At 33.0% G+C, this 19,091-nt stretch overlaps 1 protein-coding gene across 10 annotated transcripts in view; it reads left to right on the forward strand.

The window, feature by feature from the left end:
* The window catches only part of AGTPBP1 (ATP/GTP binding carboxypeptidase 1), a 212,696-nt gene that overhangs the window by 69,492 nt on the left and 124,113 nt on the right, over positions 1-19,091 (forward strand). For 9 of the 10 annotated variants that reach the window (XM_043963888.1, XM_043963895.1, XM_043963953.1 and 6 more), the window contains exons 8-11: positions 2,278-2,371; positions 7,158-7,195; positions 10,586-10,794; positions 14,144-14,321. In XM_043963888.1, the coding sequence (XP_043819823.1) occupies positions 2,278-2,371; positions 7,158-7,195; positions 10,586-10,794; positions 14,144-14,321 (519 nt within the window). The remainder of the gene's footprint in view (positions 1-2,277; positions 2,372-7,157; positions 7,196-10,585; positions 10,795-14,143; positions 14,322-19,091) is intronic. The other variant, XM_043963932.1, reaches the window with a different exon arrangement.

Consider the following 19,091-nt stretch of genomic DNA (forward strand, 5'->3'; position numbering starts at 1 on the left):
GAAAATTGCAGTTTTTCTCAGTAAATTACTAATAATGAGCAATTTGCCTATCTGAAAAGGGCCAGAATTAATCATACTATTACAAAAATATTTGAGTTGCAGAATGCATAGTTTATAGTTTGAATTTTGGTTATCCAGTGATTAAGCTTCTACCATTTTCATGTTTGGAGTGACCTTGGAAGTGTAATTTTAAACATATAAATATAAATAAAAAGATAATGCTTCTGATGCAAAAAATCTTTTTGAGCAAGGAAGAAGAGCCCAAAAGCTTGAATATTACACTTAATGTGTTTTCTGTTAGCTTAGAAGAAGGTGTAAAAGAGTACTTTAGCTGGTGATGTCTATAAAATACTCATCTAGAGTTACAGAAGATGCAGTAGAATACAGGAGGCACAAGACAGCATGAAAGTAGAGAAAAGTGATAAGAACCTAGAGGCAGCAGTGATGATGGGAGTTAGAGGTACTGATGAAGGCAATGAGCAGTAGATAATCTCATCTCAGAGAAAAGAGCCAATGACTGACCAAAAGGCAATTGAATGGTGATGATGATGATAGCTCATATGAATATAATGCTTTAAGGTTTAAAAAGCAATTTATATATTATCTCATTTGATTCTCAGAACAACCCTATGAGTTTGGTGTCATTTTACAGGGGAGGATATTTCGCATTTCTGTGTAAGACAGGAACATCATCAATGAATCCTTGCACAGTACAACTAGCAACTATTGAGGCATTCATTAAATGCCATAGTATGGTAACTAGCTAAATTCTTCAGCCCCATATTTCATTCCATCTACATTTGAACCATAGGATTTAGAGCCTGGAAAGGATTTTAGGCACCATCTAGTTCAATTCCTCATCATACAGATAAGGAAACAGGCTCAGAGAGGTGAATGAAATGTTTGTCTATGGTCACACCAAGAGTTAATAAAAACCCAGCTAAAAGTCTCAACTGAAATCTTACCTTCTACAAGATAGTTATTGCCCTAATGATCAATAATGACTAAAAATATTAATGAGATTTTAGATTTTAAAAATGTTGCATTATAAAGCCCTGTTTTTAAAACATTACTAAACCCCAGTTTTAGCAGAATTTTTTATTTGACTGATTTAATGAGTTTTTTTTTAGGTACTTAAGACCTTCATTTGATAGTGAAAGCAGAGACAATGTAGATGTTTACTTTTTTGAAAAAATGCAGGTTCAATCATATAAAATCTAATTATGGGAGGATTTCCTTTTGGCAAAAGGATATCAAAACTTTACATAGTAGCTAACTTATTTAAAGGAATATTAGGTAAAAGCAAATTTGCCTCATTTTGACAGTTCCTTAGGGTGTCATGATGAGATTTTTAGGTGAAATTGATAATCTATCCTGTAACTAAATTGTAACATTTATTTTAATAAGTAGCTTCAACTTTATTTAAAAATTATTTTAGTACCTGTTTTGGTAGTTTATGCAGAATTTCATGAGGATTCCCCAGATAAAAAGCATTTGTCAAATCCTTCATGAAAGAGCAGTTTTTCCCAGAATATATTTCACATTGCCTTCTATTTTAAAAATTTATTTGGATTTGCTTTATTGTGTCTTGTTTTCTCATAAAGTCACTAGCTTCCATTTGTTCAATTCTAATTCTTAGGCAGTTATTTTCATCAGAGAGCTTTTGTACCTCTTTTTCTATTTGGCTTATTTCTGCAATATATTCCTAATCTTTTTTATATAGAAACTTTTATTTTTTATTTTTTTTTTTATTATTTTATTTTAATTTTAATTTTTTTACGGGGCAGTGAGGGTTAAGTGACTTGCCCAGGGTCACACAGCTAGTAAGTGTCAAGTGTCTGAGGCTGGATATGAACTCAGGTCCTTCTGAATCCAGGGCCGGTGCTTTATTAGATAGAAACTTTTCAAGGAACCATTTTAAAAGATTTTTTTTTTCAGAAAGCCATCCTTAAAACTCTAGTCTGTAACCTCAAACTTGACATAATACTTTGCTTGCCCCTTTCTTATATATAACTATCTTAGTGTTCCATTGGAAAAAAACAAAAACAAAAAACCACCTCTTTACCCTGAGTTCTTGGGTATATATTATCTTTATAATTGGTGACTTAATCCTAAATAAACCTTTAACCCCTTCCCTCACTGAATACACTTAGTAAAATGTGAGCATTTCACAAATAGTGTGAATATGTTTATTCAATGGGATGTATATTGTATATATTTGCACCAGTAAACATACTTAGTTATTGTGTTTTAAAACTTTTCTTTTTTTCTTTTTAGCTGTGAATGCAGTGTCCTTAGGGAAAAATGGAGTTGTGGAACTTATGTTTAAAATCATTGGCCCTTTTAGTAAAAAGAACACTGGCCTTATGAAGTGAGTACATAAGTGTTTTGTAAATATAAACAAAAATACAACTTAAACTTCTCTGTGCCTTAGTTTTCTCATGTAATAGTAAATGGTTTGATTAAAACAACTGAAGTTCTTTTCAGCTCTAAAACTCTAACTTTATAATAAGAAGACTTAAAAGAGTTCGTAGTTGCCTTTTGTTTTTATATCAGTTATTTCAGATATTCCTTTTCCCTTCCTAAACTGAAGCCTTCCTTGTAACAAAGAAAAAAGGTTAGGCAAAAACAATGAATATAGTTACCATATCTGACTCTGTGTGCATCATTCTTCCCCTGTAGATACCCACTTCTTTGTTGAGAGAAGGAGGTACGTCTCATTTCCTGTATATACAGGACCAAAATCGATCATTATAATTACTTAAAGTTCCACATCCTTTTAGTGTTTTAAAAAAGTACATTTTTGTAGTCATCATATCGATTGTTCTTTTAGTTCTACTTACTTCACTTTGCATCATTTCATATGAGTCTTTGCATGTTTTTCTGAATTTTTCACATTGTCATTTCTTATTGTACAATAATATCCTTTTACATTCATACACTATGATTTCTTTAATTATTCTCCAATTGATGGGCACCCATTTGGTTTCAAGTTTTGAAACTTTTGAAATTTAAAGATAGATAAAGGAAAAATCTAAAATTTGTAATTTCATAAACATAAATTAGTTTAAGAACTTCGAATTTTATATAATTCTAAGTATTTTAGAATAGAAAAGTCGGGACACTGCTATTAGGTAACATCTTTTCTTCCCATCCTAGTCTGAAATCTGTTGAGTTTGTGTGTTTCTTCATTGTCATTATATGAAGTATGTACATTAAATTAAGTCTTCCCCTTTTGTTATAATTATTACTGGTATTTTTCCTTTCTTCTTAATCTTCTGCACGTGTATCTTAAAACTCAAGTTCCAGCCATTGTTTTGTTTTTCAGTACTGTTATACAGCTCACAAACTGAAGCAATTAATTAATGTCTTCTTCTACTTATCCTGCCTGAATTTTTATGGCAAAAAGTAGGAAGTGCCTCTGTGGTTATACTAAGATTGTCAGATAACATTGTGAGCCAACCTAATTTTCCCAATGAACAACAGTCTAGAACTTAAGATCAGATTTACCAAAGCAAGAAAAAGGGCTATTTTTACATTGATATTAAAGATGATCTTTGTATTTATCACATACTGTTTCTGTATTTGATCTTTGAAATATTTTATAATAAGTTTTCTATTTCTTTCTCCCCTTATCTTCTAATAGCTGTACTTCTTAGTCTCAGCCTATGCTACTGTTAAACATTCTAGTTAAATATGTATGCCTACTTATAATAATAACTAGAATTCATATAGTGATTTACATATTATCTCATTTGATATTCCCAGGGACATGGAAGAAATCTTTAGTATGGAAGCATCGCAACAGTAAACATGTATTTATGGAATTTTCCATGTGCTTAGAGTCATACAGAAATCAGTAATAACTTAAAAGAAATCTTAAAGATTATCTTCTTGAATGCAATATTTATGTTTCTAATGCCTCTCTTGCCTTGACCCCCATAATTTCCAACATACACTTTAAAAGTGGTAGATTACTCAGACTTGTAATTACTGGTTCATGTTGACCTTTTGCAACCTTCATTAATCTTTGAGAGTATTACTCTTATTTACTAATGAACACAGAGTGGTGAAGAAATGATAAATTTAATTGAAATCTAGATCTGATATCTTTTTTGGCAGTTTCTTATTGTTTATTGGGAATTTTAATCATGGCTTTTAAAATTGACTGTATTTGATTGTCAGAAGGGAGATGATTTATAGATGTTTAAAGAGTGATATTTATTTTTAGAATTAGATTTTTTTTCTAAGTTGCATACCTTAGTTAGGGATAAGATGGTCCAGGAAAGTGCTACAGACATGGGGTGTGTGTATGTGTGTGTGTGTGTGTGTGTGTGTATGTATTTGGGAAACTTCATTCTATGATTTTATGTGTTACCAAGTTCTGTTGTCCTTTGTACCTTCTTTTTCCTGACGCTTGCTTCTTCTTTAAATTAATTTAACCCTTTGCCTAGAGTTCTATTATTGGTGTAGTAAGAACAACAACCACCATGATGATGATATTGAGAAGCCACATGACATAGAGGTTAGTGAGCTGATCCCAGAGTTCGAGAAATCTGGGTCCTCATCTTATTTTTGATGTGTACTGGTTGTGTGAGCCTGGGCAAGCAACTTAACCTCTTGGTGCCCATGTAACTCTCTGGGAGTATACGTTGCTGAGCAGAAGTTGGGTTAGGAGTGGGAATTTCTTTCCTGGGAGTTTCCCATACCAAATGAAATTATAGTTTGGTTCAAAAATAATAGCTGATATTTTAATACCATAATGTTTATTTAACTAATTTAAAAATAGACCCAAAACTTGGGCATGGTAGAATTCATGTGAAGGAAAGGTATAAAGAGAAAAATGTATGAATATTGGCATAGAGACATTGTTGTAATTTTTACTATTCAGAGATACACAGAAAAAAACCTACTAGTGCAGAGCAATTGATTGAAAAAAATGAATCTTAAACCTAGAATGTCTATGTGATTAATTAAAAAAAAATTTTATAAGCTCATACTGGCTTAATTGTTTTCAAATACTTTTCTTATGGTTAAGTCAAAATGAAATTATGTTTGTAAAGTGCTTCGCAAACCTAAAAGCTTCATATAAATACTAGTTATTATCAAGCTTGTTTTTTATGCTACAGTTGTAAATGAAAACGTAAAACCTTCCCTTTGCAAAATTTGCTTCTTTTCAATTAATTTTTGTCATTTCTGCTGCAACTCAATGGAGTCATTTTTTTGTTTTATCCATACTATTCCATGTTAATTTTTTCTGAACGCTTATGAAACTTCTCTTTCTCTTTACTGTCCAGTTTTACCAGATACAGACATTTCTTCATTCTAACTTCACCCCAGAGCTCTTTAAAAAAATTAAAAAATATATATATTTTGCAGGGCAGTGAGGGTTAAGTGACTTGCCCAGGGTCACACAACTAGTAAGTGTCAAGTGTCTGAGGCCGGATTTGAACTTAGGTCCTTCTAAATCCAGGGCCAGTGCTTTATCCACTGCGCCACCTAGCTGTCCCAACCCCAAAGCTCTTAATGAATAAGCAGGACTCCTCATATTACAGTGTTACAGTGGCGTAGATTTGTTTCATTCTTCCACATTTTATTGCCCGCAGTTCTGTTATGTTTTCCAGATAAGTTATGTATATGAGATTATACTTCTAATTTAATATAGGATACCTAAATACTGTATATTATTTATTATCAGAAGAATAGGTTCATTAGAATTATCTATTTGTACAGATAAGTGAAATTTTAAGTTATTAGGATAAATTTTCTCATTCTCTTTCTGCCTCCATAATTGTCTGTCTACTTTTTTCTCTGTGTCTCTATATCTCTCTTTCTGGGGGTAAATAACAGTATAGCAGCAATAAACATTTATTGGACATCAGCTAAGTACATGCTGCTATATTGTTAAATAAAGTTTTGTTGTGTTTTAAAGTTCTGATTCAGAGCTTCTGCCTTCTCGTAAATGTTAACTAGTTCTACTTCAACTTTGATCACTCCATGTGCTCTTGGAACTACACAGCTTTTTGCCTATTATGTCACACCTATACTTTGTTCTTTAGATGTTTTGTGAGTTTCTATTTTTTGTCTCCCCATTTGGGTTTTAAATTTCTCTAGGGAAGGGACTATTTCTTCTTCTTTTGAATAGTCAAACATATGGTGCAGGGTGTCCAGCTGACACTTAAATGCTCATTAACAACTGGATTACTTAAGTGTGGATATACTTGTAGTAAAAATGACAGTTTTTACTGACTGATCCTTTGCAGAATAGTTGTACTATTAATTATATTATCTAATATTCTTTCACTACTTGCCTATAGCAGCTATACTCTTAATGAAAGTAATTGTGACATATATGATCATTTATCTTTGTAGATATATCTTAATTCATTGTCATATTTTCCAGAATTTATTTTTCTTCTGCTTAAATAAAAGGTGTGCGTTTTTTTATTAATTATGCTGTATATACTGTCAAAGCTAAATGATTGTGAATTGATTCACAACTTGTAAGTCGATATTTGTGCTCAAAGACAAATGCTCCTAATTTTAAAAACATTTCTTCTAGAGATAGTGAATCTTTTAGGCATTTTAGTGACTGATAGTCTCTTTAGTGGCTTACCACTGAGGAACCCTATGTGGAAACTTCCCCTTATAAAATAGTTTAGATTTATTATATAAATGTCTAAATTAAAAAAAAAAACTTGGGAGTAATACATTATAGTTGTAATGTGTTGCATTTAGCAAATAAGAAAGCCTTATGAAAAATTTATAGTTTATAGTGGCAGATTCAGGGGATTGTTGGGAGCCAGGGATTGTAAGTTTTAAAGCAACACAATTCCTGGGTAGATTCTTACAGGCTCAGATACCTACACAGTGAGAATTAATTCCATCATTCTGCCTTCGGATAAAAAGACTTAGATGTAAGTAACTTTTTTTTTTTTGGTGTGCTCTTTTGACATTTTATTTTAATACATCTAACTTTTAAACTGGATAGATGCATGTGCTCAAAGTACTTTGAGAAACTATGAAAAAAAGTTCAATAAAGAAAATTTGGGATGGATAATAGAAAAATAACTTGAAGCATTTGTATGAATCAACTCTGTTGTAGACTAATTTTACTAGTTTTGTTGTTGTTTTGTGTTTTCTTGTTGTGTTGACAGGGTTGCTTTAGACACACTTGCTGCATTGCTAAAATCAAGTAAGTGTTTAAATACTAGAAAATACTAGATAATATCTTCTAAAATATTCTATCATGTTAAAGAAGTTGGAAACTAGATTCAATTTAAATGTTCACTCTTTAGTAGTGTTAAAATTAAATAATATTGTAAATAAAAATTTTATTTTTAGTTTTCCAGTTGTCCAATCAAATTATCTCCTATGTGATAATAAATGTTGGAACATTATGTCGATCTAATGCATTGACTTGTTCCTAAAATAGAAGCACAAAGAACAGCTGATAAGTACCTGACAGAGAAGAATGATTTATAAGAATCCTTATTTTAAGGACATCATACATAATTTTGAACACTTCCTTTGTTTGAAATGATGATCTGAACAATTTCTTTGTATACTTAAATATATAAAACATATAACTCATTTAATCTATTTGAAGGAGTGTTTTCCTCATGTAAAATTCAAAATTTTGAAAAGTGTGAATCTTATTGTTTGCTTTTAATAAATTTTATTCTTGAAATAGATATTTCCTTATTTCTAAAATAGAAGGAAGAATGTCATCTTAGGTAGTTCTTTTATCAATTTCCTTTAACATGCTTGCCCAATTACTATGTCAGCTATCTAGTTCTGTTTCTTTTGCTATGTAAATACTTCACCTCAATTTAGATTAATTTTGGTTCCCTATTAGTAACATCAGTTAATGGGAGTGTTATTTATTTAATACAAAAAGAATAGTTGGTCCATTAAAACTAATAGATCATTTAATCCCATCTATCTTTTTGATAATTTGCTAACATTTGATAATTTTAATGTCTGCTTAGCATTTCAATGATAAACTTAGAGGAGAAAGAATTAACCAGAGCTAATAATACAAAAAGTATTTGTAAAGGCATGAGATCAACTAATCCTTCAGTCTGAACTATCAATATTGTTTTGCATTGTTGAAACTAGGCAAGTATGTAATAAATTAGTTTGTAATCCTGTTTAACCGATTGAACTATAAATCTCTAAAGATAGATTGTCAATATTTCAAGGATCTCTGTTTTGTCCCTAAGGGAACTTAACCCATTGACATCCCTTCCAGTTACATAAGATTCTGTGGCCAAATAAAAGTTTATCATCTTGTGGTCATCTCTCTGATTATGAGCCTCATTGAATTTAATTAATCTAATCCTTCCTTCAGCAAGAGTATGAACTAGTACTCAAAACCTGCTAGAATTTGCCCTCCATGGCATAACCTTTGAGAACCACAAGGTGGCATTGGGTTATGATTTTAGGTGGAAATTAGCTGTTTACATATTGAAGTGTGCTACTGTTTTCTGAGAACTGGCCTCTTCATGTTTTTCTTTAGATTTGCTTCATTAAATGTGATTTGGGCATTTAATTTAATATGGATAAAGGGTAAAAGGTTGTCTTTAAAACTATTTGTTGTCCTTCTTCAGTACAGCCTGTAGTTATAATGAAGATCTCATACACAGGTAGTTTGAATCAAGAGAATTGATGCTAGATGGTTCAAAAGCAGTTTTCACTTTGCGGTGTCATTTGGGAACGTTTTAGTTTACAGTACCCTAATACTAAAGTAACCTTGATAGTAGATCCATCACTAAGATATTAAAATGATTAATTTGTTAAAAAAAATTTTTGTGGGGCAATGGGGGTTAAGTGACTTGCCCAAGGTCACATAGCTAGTAAGTGTCAAGTGTCTGAGGCCGGATTTGAACTCAGGTACTCGTGAATCCAGGGCCGGTCCTTTATCCATTGTACCACCTAGCCGCCCCCAAATGATTAATTTTAAAAGAGTGATTATTGGTAATTCTAATTAATAGGTTATATAAGTCTGTAGTTCTCAGACCTCTGATTAGAGAGCCTGCATTGATGAATTTTTTTCTGTTTCCTTCTATTGTTCTTAATCTAAATAGATACTCTGTATTTATATATAGTAAGAGAAACAGAGCCATATAGCTGACATGGTGTTTGGGCAAGAATATTAAAGGCAGTTGATAAAATAAGAACCATCTAAGCTGATATTCTTCCTTCTATTTTGGAAATAAGGAATAGCTATTTCTGGATAAAATTATTACACTGTATATTCATGTTTAAATACCAGAGGGAATTTGTGTGACAATTTGGAAACAATATTGTTGTTAAAGATTACTTTAAAAATTAAACAGTTGTAAATTATAACTGATTTAAAAGTATGTAAATATATATCTACATGTTGAAAAATCCAGTTTCCTGAATTGTCCGTTAAAAAGTTAGTAGATTGAAATAAATGAAATACATATTGTACATGCTATTGAAGATATTTAGAATATAGGGAAATGTGAGGCTAAGGATATGTAAGTTGCATCAGCTTTAGTAGCAGTTTGTGTAGTAGGTATGCCAAAATGTGGATGGATGCTAGCTAACTCCTGAGGTAAAATTCCTTAAATCTCCTTTTTTATTTTTCTGAAAGGTAGCTGAATTTTATGCCAGTCCTTCATGTAACCAAAGATGTTATTAATACTCCAATAAGAACTTTCCTTGCACAGGTGTATAAGGTGCATTTTTTTTCATAAGCAAAATCTTTTCCTTTATTTCCAATTTGTTGCAAGTTGGAAAAATAAGGCATCTGTACTAATGAGAACATACATTTTTAAAATCGTAATTATGGTCAGGGCATTTTCTTCAGCTTTAAAAAATGTAAATGATACATTTTCTTTTTGTTTTTATTTGTACATTTATATATTATTCATGAGTATGTGCAGAAGAAAAAAAAACCTCAAATCAAGATGCTGATATATGTAGGCAAAAAGAGACAAAACAGTGGACTGGAAAACAGGAGACTTGGATTCCAGTTTTAGCTGTCTTCTAACAGTTAGACAAGCCACTTTACCTTGGGGCTTGGTTCTGTAATCCTCAAACTGGAAAAAGAACATGAGGTAATCTAATCCAAACGCATACCCTCTATAGGAATCCCCCCTATCACTCGCCAATTTTACTTTAATATTTCTGATGATGGGGAACTCATCAACATACAATATAGACATCTCCAGTTTGAACACTTCTAACTGCTGGAGCATCCTTGCTTATTTTTTTTTTTTTTAATGTATGAGGTATTTTATTAAGGTGCATTTTTTTAAAGGAAAAAAATTAAAAAGCAAAAAAGGAGATTATAACATAAAGAGATCTCTGGAAAATTTTGTTTTTTGTTTACTGAAGCTTGTCACATTTAAATAATAGATCAAAAACATTTTAAAATTTATTGCTAAAAATATCTTTAGAAAATGTAATATTAGGAGAATGCATCATGATATTGAATACCAACTAGGTTTGCTATGTTAAAAGAAAAAAAAAGCAATAATTCTAACTAGGTATGTTCCACCACTTTCCCTTGTCATCTTCAGTGTTCTTTCTTAATTTTCTTTTGTTAAAGAAACAAATGCCAGGAGAGCTGTAGACAGAGGATATGTCCATGTGCTTTTAACAATTTATGTAGATTGGCACCGGCATGATAATCGGCACAGAAACATGCTCATCCGGAAGGGAATTTTACAGAGTTTAAAAAGTGTAACAAGCCTCAAGTTGGGAAGAAAGGCATTTATTGATGCCAACGGGATGAAAATTCTATACAACACTTCACAAGTAAGTTGCATTTTAAAATGTCCTTTTCTAGATTCATATATTAAGAACTGATTTTGATTATGAGAAGGAATTTATATGAGGATACTAGTCAATCATTAAAGTAAAAACTTGATAAAAGTAACTAAAGACAAATGTTTAAAATTTTCTTTTCTTATATGAAGCATGAATATTGTTAACTGCTTTTTTTAGCAGACTTTTTTTTTTTTTTGGTGAGGCAATTGGGGTTAAGTGACTTGCCCTGGGTCACACAGCTAGTAAGTGTCAAGTGTCTGAGGCCAGATTTGAGAACAGGTCCTCCTGAATCCAGGGCCAGTGCTCTATCCACTGTGCCACCTAGCTGCCCCTGTTAACTGCTTTTTGACCTTCAGATTAGAAAACTAGACCCATAAAGAAGATGATGCTTGTTGGTTTACAGAATTCAGAGGCTATGTAAATGCATGAATAGAGAAAGATTATGTGTAGCTCTTCTTTTCCTATGTTACTCAGGGTCTCTAGTTCACTGGACACAATCTTGGGCAACTGACTATGTATATAACTTTCTGTACCCCTAGTCTCTCACCTTATCAAGAAGAAGGCAGTCTGTTTTCATCATCAGCAACCTTAGTCAAGTAAACGGACCAAATTAGTTTACCAAGATTTTATCACAAAGCAATTGACAAAGTCTTGTTTTTCTTAAAGAGATATGCAAGCTAGGTGATACTGCAGTTAGATAGAGTCATAATTGCTTGAATGGCCAGACTAAAAGAGAAGTCATTAATGTTTCAATGTCATCTTGGGAGGAGGTCTCTAGTAGAGTCTCTTGGGGATCTTCCCCACTTTTAAAAAAATGTTTTTATCAGCAACCAAGGATAAAGTCATTAATGCTTGCTTATTAAATTTTCTGATAACACAAAGTAAAGGTATTTGAAAGCTGTTAGGTATAAGATATATTAGATTTGTTCCACTTGACTCCAGAAGGCAAAACTGGAAGCAATAGATAGAAATTACAAAGAGGCAAATTTAGACTTGATATAAGGAAAAACATCATAAAAGATAGACTGTCTAAAAGTGGAAAATAGGTTACCTGGTTAAGTAATGGTTAGTCCTTTTTAGAGGTTTTCAAGTTAAGTCTGGATAACAACTTGTCAGGTTTGTTGTAAAGGGGAGCCTTGTTCAAGTATAAGTTGGACTAAATGGCCTCTGAGATCTATCTCTTACCACTACAATGCAAGTAGCTTGAAATTTATAATCTTAATTTATAATCTTGTATTTGGTATTAGAATAGATATTTGAGGTATGAAAGAAAGCTCTAGTCTATTGAAAAAGTATATATTTTGATTTCTCTCAGTTTTTGACTTAACAATACTGTTGTTAAGTCAACAATCATTATCCACTGCTGATTCACTGGGCTAAACATCCAAATACAATACACAAGGAAGACAGACTACCTTCAGGAAGCTTACATTCTAATGGGGTGGGAAAGATAAAACATAAAAGGGAGCTGAAAAGTATGTATAAGTGTGTGTGTGTAAATGTTTGAGGGGTGCAGAGTGACTTGCTACCTGAATGAAATCTTGGTGGTGAAGTCTGAAGAGTCAGTAGCAGAGTCAGGAAAGAAATGAATCATGGCCAGCCTGGGCCAGTTCTCAAAATGGAGACCATGCAAAAAGTACTCACCACTGGGAAAAGAATGTGGTGTGACAGGAATATTTTAGGCGAGAAGGTGCTAGGAACTGAGGGAAGTTTAGGGTGAACAAATTATGAAAAATCTTTTCTAATGTGGAGTTTATGAAGTTAACGTGGCATTTTGTTTGGAAGCTAACTTGCATTTGGAAGTCTTCAGTCATGTCTGAAATTATTACACTTAATTTTGAACGTTTCTCTAAGGAAATGTAAAGACAGAAGTCACAGTAATAAGAGTAGCACACTTTAATTCATTCATATTAGGTCACATACTTCAGAAATTCATGATTTCATTGGTTAGTTTTAATGATTGTTATTGATGTTGATTTTCTACCATCATAAAGTAAAAACCCTTCCATAACTTAGTTGATGGTTTTTATGAATTACTATTGAAAAAGAAATTCATAAACTACATGCCACCCTTTGAGTACTTACTGTTCCTCAAAAACATAATATATCAAACATAGTCAATCAAGTGGTACAAGTACTCAAAGATTTTCTAGTTTGGTTGGACTCACCTTAAAATTTGTTCTCTGAAGGTATAGCCTTGAGTATTCATATTCTCATCATACCATGATAAAACATAGAAATAGGATTTTAGTGGAGGTCATATTATATTAAGTATTATTAAATATCGTTATGAGTAACATTTATTTGCTGAAGTAATATTTTCTTATATTTGAAATAAATAGTGGTCATTTAAAAATCTTTCTATTGAATTGTGAAAAATTATAAACCAAATAATGTATAATCTATTACTGATCATATTGGTTGGAGCAAAATCTATATCATTTATATACATATATGTGTGTGTGTGTGTGTGTGTGTGTGTGTGTGTGTGTATGTTTAGTCAGTTATTTAGATGCAGTGAGCTGTAGTAGCTAGAGAGCTGTTCTCTGGGTCAGGAAGACTTGACTTCATTTCAAGTATACGGAGGAAAGAACACAGGCTTTGGCCAGTTTGATTTGGGTTCCTGTCACTTGCCTATCTCTGCAACCTCAGGCAAATTACTTAACCTCTTTGGGCCCATTTTTCTCAGATGTAAAATGAAAGGGTTGAATTAGATGGTCTCTAAGATCCCTCTGAGGTCTAAAACTATGATTTGTGAGATATATACACACATATATATGTGTGTGTATGTTTGTATATATGCATGAATGTGTGCATGTATCCATGCATGTGTGTTGGCTATGTGACCCCGGCCAAGTCACCTAATTGTTTAGCACCCCAGGCAACTCTCTGTAAGACCATAAATTGCAGAGTAGGTAAAGGGAGTTTCTCACTGGTAATTTTTTACATCAATAAAATAAAAATTCTGTAAAAATCATATAACATGGCCCATCAAAAAGTTATAGTTTATCTTCCACAAAAGTTTTTTGCTCTCAAAAGGTTACTGATTCATGCCATAGTGCTACTTGGGGAACCCAAACTCTCTCAAGCTATTGCTTATTAACTTTAGCAAATAATGACCTAGTTATCACTTTCTTTAAAATTATCAGAGTTTTCAGATTGATGATATAAAAGAATAATTTCATTCAAAATGGACAAAGGTATTTAAATTAAACTTTGATATAAAATAGATATTTTTAGTGAAAAATGTCAGAAAAAAGCATTCTCCTCTGAAGATATCGAAAATTAGTTATTCATGGTGGTTACATAGTGTTTTTTCCCTTTCCTTTAAAAATAGGATTGCTTGGCAGTCAGGACTCTTGATCCTCTCGTCAACACGTCCAGTCTGATTATGAGGAAATGTTTTCCTAAAAATCGTCTTCCATTACCAACTATTAAAAGTGCTTTTCATTTCCAATTACCAGTTATTCCTGTGACTGGACCTGTGGCTCAGCTCTACAATTTACCGCCTGAAGGTATGATTAGCTATGTGCTAATTGCTCTTGTTTTTATTTTTTGTCTACTTATCTTGTGGTTGAATAGAAAAAAGAAGACAATATATTAATCATTTTACTTTACTTCATGTAGTAGTTACCTGTTATTTTAAAGAGGCTGAGTTTCTATTTATATTGCCAGAAGAGTGCTATTTAGTATAGAGAAATGTGTTATATTTATGAATGTGAATTATAAGAGAATTTTGTTAAGTAAATATAACCTAGAAGCTTTTAAAATTGGTACTTGTGATTTTTTAAGTATGTGGACATATATTATGAATATATATTCAATGAGATTAATTGCTGAATTTTTAGCTTAATAGCTAAAAGTATCTGAGGCCAGATTTGAACTCAGATACTTCCAAATCCAGGGCCAGTGCTTTATCCACTGCGCCATCTAGCTGCCCCTCATCATTACTTTTTACATTGATTTTCAAAAACTTTGTCTTCTAAATTTTTTTCCTCCCTCCCTCCTTGTCCCTGCCTATGAAATCCAGCAATTCAGTATGTCATACATGTGCAGTTATGCAAAACATCTTCTCATTGGTCAGGTTGTGAAAGAAAATAAACAAAATACCTTTAGAAATAGGAGCTAACAAATAAAATTATACTTCAATCTGTATTCAGATCCCATCAGTTCTTTCTCTGTTGATGGTTTGTATTTTTCATACATCCTTCTGATATCATCCTGCTCATCATTTCTTTCATAGTTACTATTGCTAACTCCATCTTATTCCCTTCCCTTGATATTTACTCTTCCTTCACCCTCTCCCTCCTAGAAAGTGTTTTGCTTTTTACTGCCCCCTCCCCCAATCTGCCCTTCCTTCCTTCACCTCTCCCCCTCCCTCCATCTCCTTTCCCTTCCACTTTCCCTCAGGAAATAATATATTACTATACCCACTTGAGTGTGTGTTATTCCCTCTTTGAGCCAATTCTGTTGATAGTAAGGTTCATTCACTCCCCTGCTCCTTCCCCATCTTCCCCTAGACTCCATAAGCTTTTTCTTGTTTCTTTTATGTGAGCTACTTTTCCACAGTCTACCTCTCCCTTTCCCTTTCTTCTAGTGCATTCCTCTCACCCCTTAACTTTATTTTTAGAGGATGACATCATGGGTCAGCTAGGTGACACAGTGGACAAATTGTGCTAAACTCTTTACAAATATTATCTCATTTGATCCGCACAACAATCCTGTGAGTTAGGTGCTGTTATTATTCTCATTTTACACTTGAGGAAATAGAAAAACAGAGGTTAAATGACTTTTCCAGGGCCACATAGCTAGTAAGTACCAGAAGTTGGATTTGAACTTAGTTTTTCCTGACTCCAACCCCAGCACTCTGGCAATAGGTTATACAAAGATGAAAATGATATATTCTGTTTTCTAAAGGAGCTTATATTGTATTGGGGGAGACAACTTCTGCATATATAGGCATATACTATACATACATATAATTTTTTTGGGGGAGAGGACACACACACATATATATATTTTTTTGGGGGGGGGTGGGGTGGGGGGAGAAGACACTGTTAACTTGGGGGAATCAAAAAACACTTTATGTAAAAATTGCCACTTGAGTTGAACTTTTTTCCTCCTCCTTCCCTCCCTCCTCTTTCCCCTCCCTGAGGTGGTAAGCAATCAGCTATGGGTTATACATGTATGATTATGTAAAACATTACCATATTTGTCATTTTGTATAAGAAAACTTGAATAAAATAAAAAAATGAATGAAAGTGAAAAATAGCATGCTTCAGTCTGTGTTCCATCAATATCAGTTCTTTCTTTAGAGGTGGATAGTATGTTTCATCAGTAGTCCTTTGGGATTGTCTTGGATCATTGTATTGTTGAGAATAGTTAAGTCATTCACAGTTCTTCATCAAATAATATTGCTGTCTCACAATGTTCTCCTGATTCTGCTCACTTCACTATACATCAGTTCATACAAGTTTTTCCAGGCCTTTCTGAAGTCATCCTGCTTGTCATTTCTTATAGCACAATAGTATTCTGTTACATTCATATTCCACAATTTGTTCAGGCATTCCCCAATTGATGGCCATTCCTTTGATTTCCAATTCTTTGCCACCACAAAAAGAGCTTCCATAAATATTTTTATACAAATAGATCCTTTTTTCTCTTTGGGGATGTCTTTGGGATATAAACCAAGTAGTGGTGTTGCTGGATCAAAGGGTATGCACAATTCTATAGCCCTTTGGGCATAGTTCCAAATTGTTCTATAGAATGATTGGATCTTTTCATATTAAGTTGAACTTTTGAATAAAACTAGGGATTGTAAGAGATGGAAGGAGAAGGGAATGCATTCCAATTATGAGGGACAACCTGTGCAAATGGAATTGGGAAATTGAATGTCACGTGTGAGTAACAGCTACAGGACAGTTCAGTTTTAGTATATAGTGCATGAAATGGAGTATTGTTTAATAAGGATGGAAAGGTATGTTGAATCACAGTTGTGAGGGAATTTATATGCCAGACAAATAAATTTATATAATATCCTGTAGTGCCATTGGATTTTATTGAGCAGAGGAGTGACATGGTCAGACCTGTGTTTTTTAAAAATCAATTTGGCAACTATGTGGAAGATGTATTGGAGAGGAGAGAGATGAGGCAGAGAGAATTAGTACACTATTACTATATTGGCCCTGTAAGAGATGATTAGATTCTGAGCTACAGTGGTAGCCATATCAGTGGAAAGAAGGCGAGGAATGTGGGATGTTTTGGAGGTAAAATAAAAAAGGCTTGCCAATTGACTAGATATGTGAGTTGAGGGAGAGTAAAGAATAAAAAGTGACTTTGAGTTTATGAACTTTCCCAACTGGAAGGATGAAAATGCATCTTTGGCTGAAATATAGAAATTTATCAGAGGGGTTTAGTTGTAAGGGGGAAAAGAGGGGAGAGATAAATTTTAAAAAATAATAAACATTTTTATTTAGACTTTGGGGTTCCAATTTTTATCCCTCTTTCCCTCCTTCCCCTTTCCCCTCACTGATCAGATACAGGTAATTAATATATGATTATGTAAAACATAACCATATTTGTCATTTTGTATAAGAATACTTGAATAAAAGAAAAAAATAAAAGAAAGTAAAAAATAGTATGGTTCAGTCTGTTCCATCAATATCAGTTCTTTCTTTGGAGGTGGATAGTATGTTTCATCAATAGTCCTTTGGGATTGTCTTGGATCATTGTATTGTTGTGAATAGTCTAGTCATTCACAGTTCTTCATCAAATAGTATTGCTGTCTCTGTACATAATGTTCTCTTGGTTCTTCACTTCACTCTACATCATTTCATACATATCTTTCCAGGGCTTTCTGAAGTCATCCTGCTTGTCATTTCTTATAGCACAATATTATTCCATCACCATCGTATACCAGTTTGTTTAGTCATTCCCTAATTGACAGGCATTCCTTTGATTTCCAATTGTTAGCCACTAAAAAAAAGAGCTGCTATAAATATTTTTGTACAAATAGGTCTTTTTCTCTTTTTAGGGATATCTTTGGGATACAAATAGGTCTTTTTTCTCTTTTTGGGGGTGTCTTTGGGATATAAACCAAGTAGTGGTGTTGGTGGATCAAAGGGTATGCACAGTTCTATAGCCCTTTGGGCATAGTTCCAAATTGCTCTCCAGAATGCTTGGGTCTTTTCTTTTCTTTTCTTTTCTTTTTTTAAATAAAAGTATTTTATTATTTTCCAGTCACATGTAGAAATAGTTTTCAACATTTGTTTATATAAGATTTCCAATTTCCAATTTCTCTCCCTCCCTTCCCTCCTTCCCCCCCTCCCTTAGACAGCAGGCAATCTGATACAGGTTATATATACATAATAACATTAAACATTTCTGCATTAGTCATGTTATATGAGAAGAATCAGAGCACAAAGGAAAAATCTCAAATCAGAACACCAACAGCACCAAAAACAAAAGAAATAGTATGGTCCAATCAGCATCCATATTCCACAGTTCCTTTTTTTTCCCTGGATTTGGAGAGCCTTTTCCATCGTGAGTCCTTTGGAACTTTCTTGTTCCGTTGGATTGGTGAGAAGAATCTAGTCTATCACAGTTGATCAACACATAATGTTGATGATATTGTGTATAATGTTCTTCTGGTTCTGCTCATCTCACTCATCATCAATTCATGCAGGTCCTTCCAGATTTCTCTGAACTCCACCTGCTCATCATTTCTTACAGCACAATAGAATTCCATTACATTCATATACCACAGCTTGTTCAGCCATTCCCCAATTGATGGACATCCCCTCAATTTCCAATTCCTTGCCACCACAAAAAGAGCAGCTATGAATATTTTTGTACATGTGGGTCCTTTTCCCTTTTTTATGATCTCTTTGGGAAAAAGACCCAAAAGTGGTATTGCTGGGTCAAAGGGTATGCACAGCTTTATAGCTCTTTGGGCATAATTCCAGATTGTTCTCCACAATGGTTGGATCAGTTCACAGCTCCACCAACAATGCATTAGTGTTCCAATTTTTCCATAGCTTCTCCAGCATTTATTATTTTCCTTTTTTGTCATATTAGTCAATCTGACAGGTGTCAGGTGGTACCTCAGAATTGTTTTAATTTTCATCTCTCTAATCATTAGAGATTTAGAGCATTTTTTCATGTGGGAATAGATAGCTTTGATTTCTTCATCAGAAAACTGCCTGTTCATATCCTTTGACCATTTCTCAATTGGGGAATGACTTGAATTCTTATAAATTTAATTTAGTTCCCTATATATTTTAGAA

This window comes from Dromiciops gliroides, chromosome 1 (assembly GCF_019393635.1).
Source record: "Dromiciops gliroides isolate mDroGli1 chromosome 1, mDroGli1.pri, whole genome shotgun sequence".
Classification (NCBI taxonomy): Eukaryota; Metazoa; Chordata; class Mammalia; order Microbiotheria; family Microbiotheriidae; genus Dromiciops; species Dromiciops gliroides.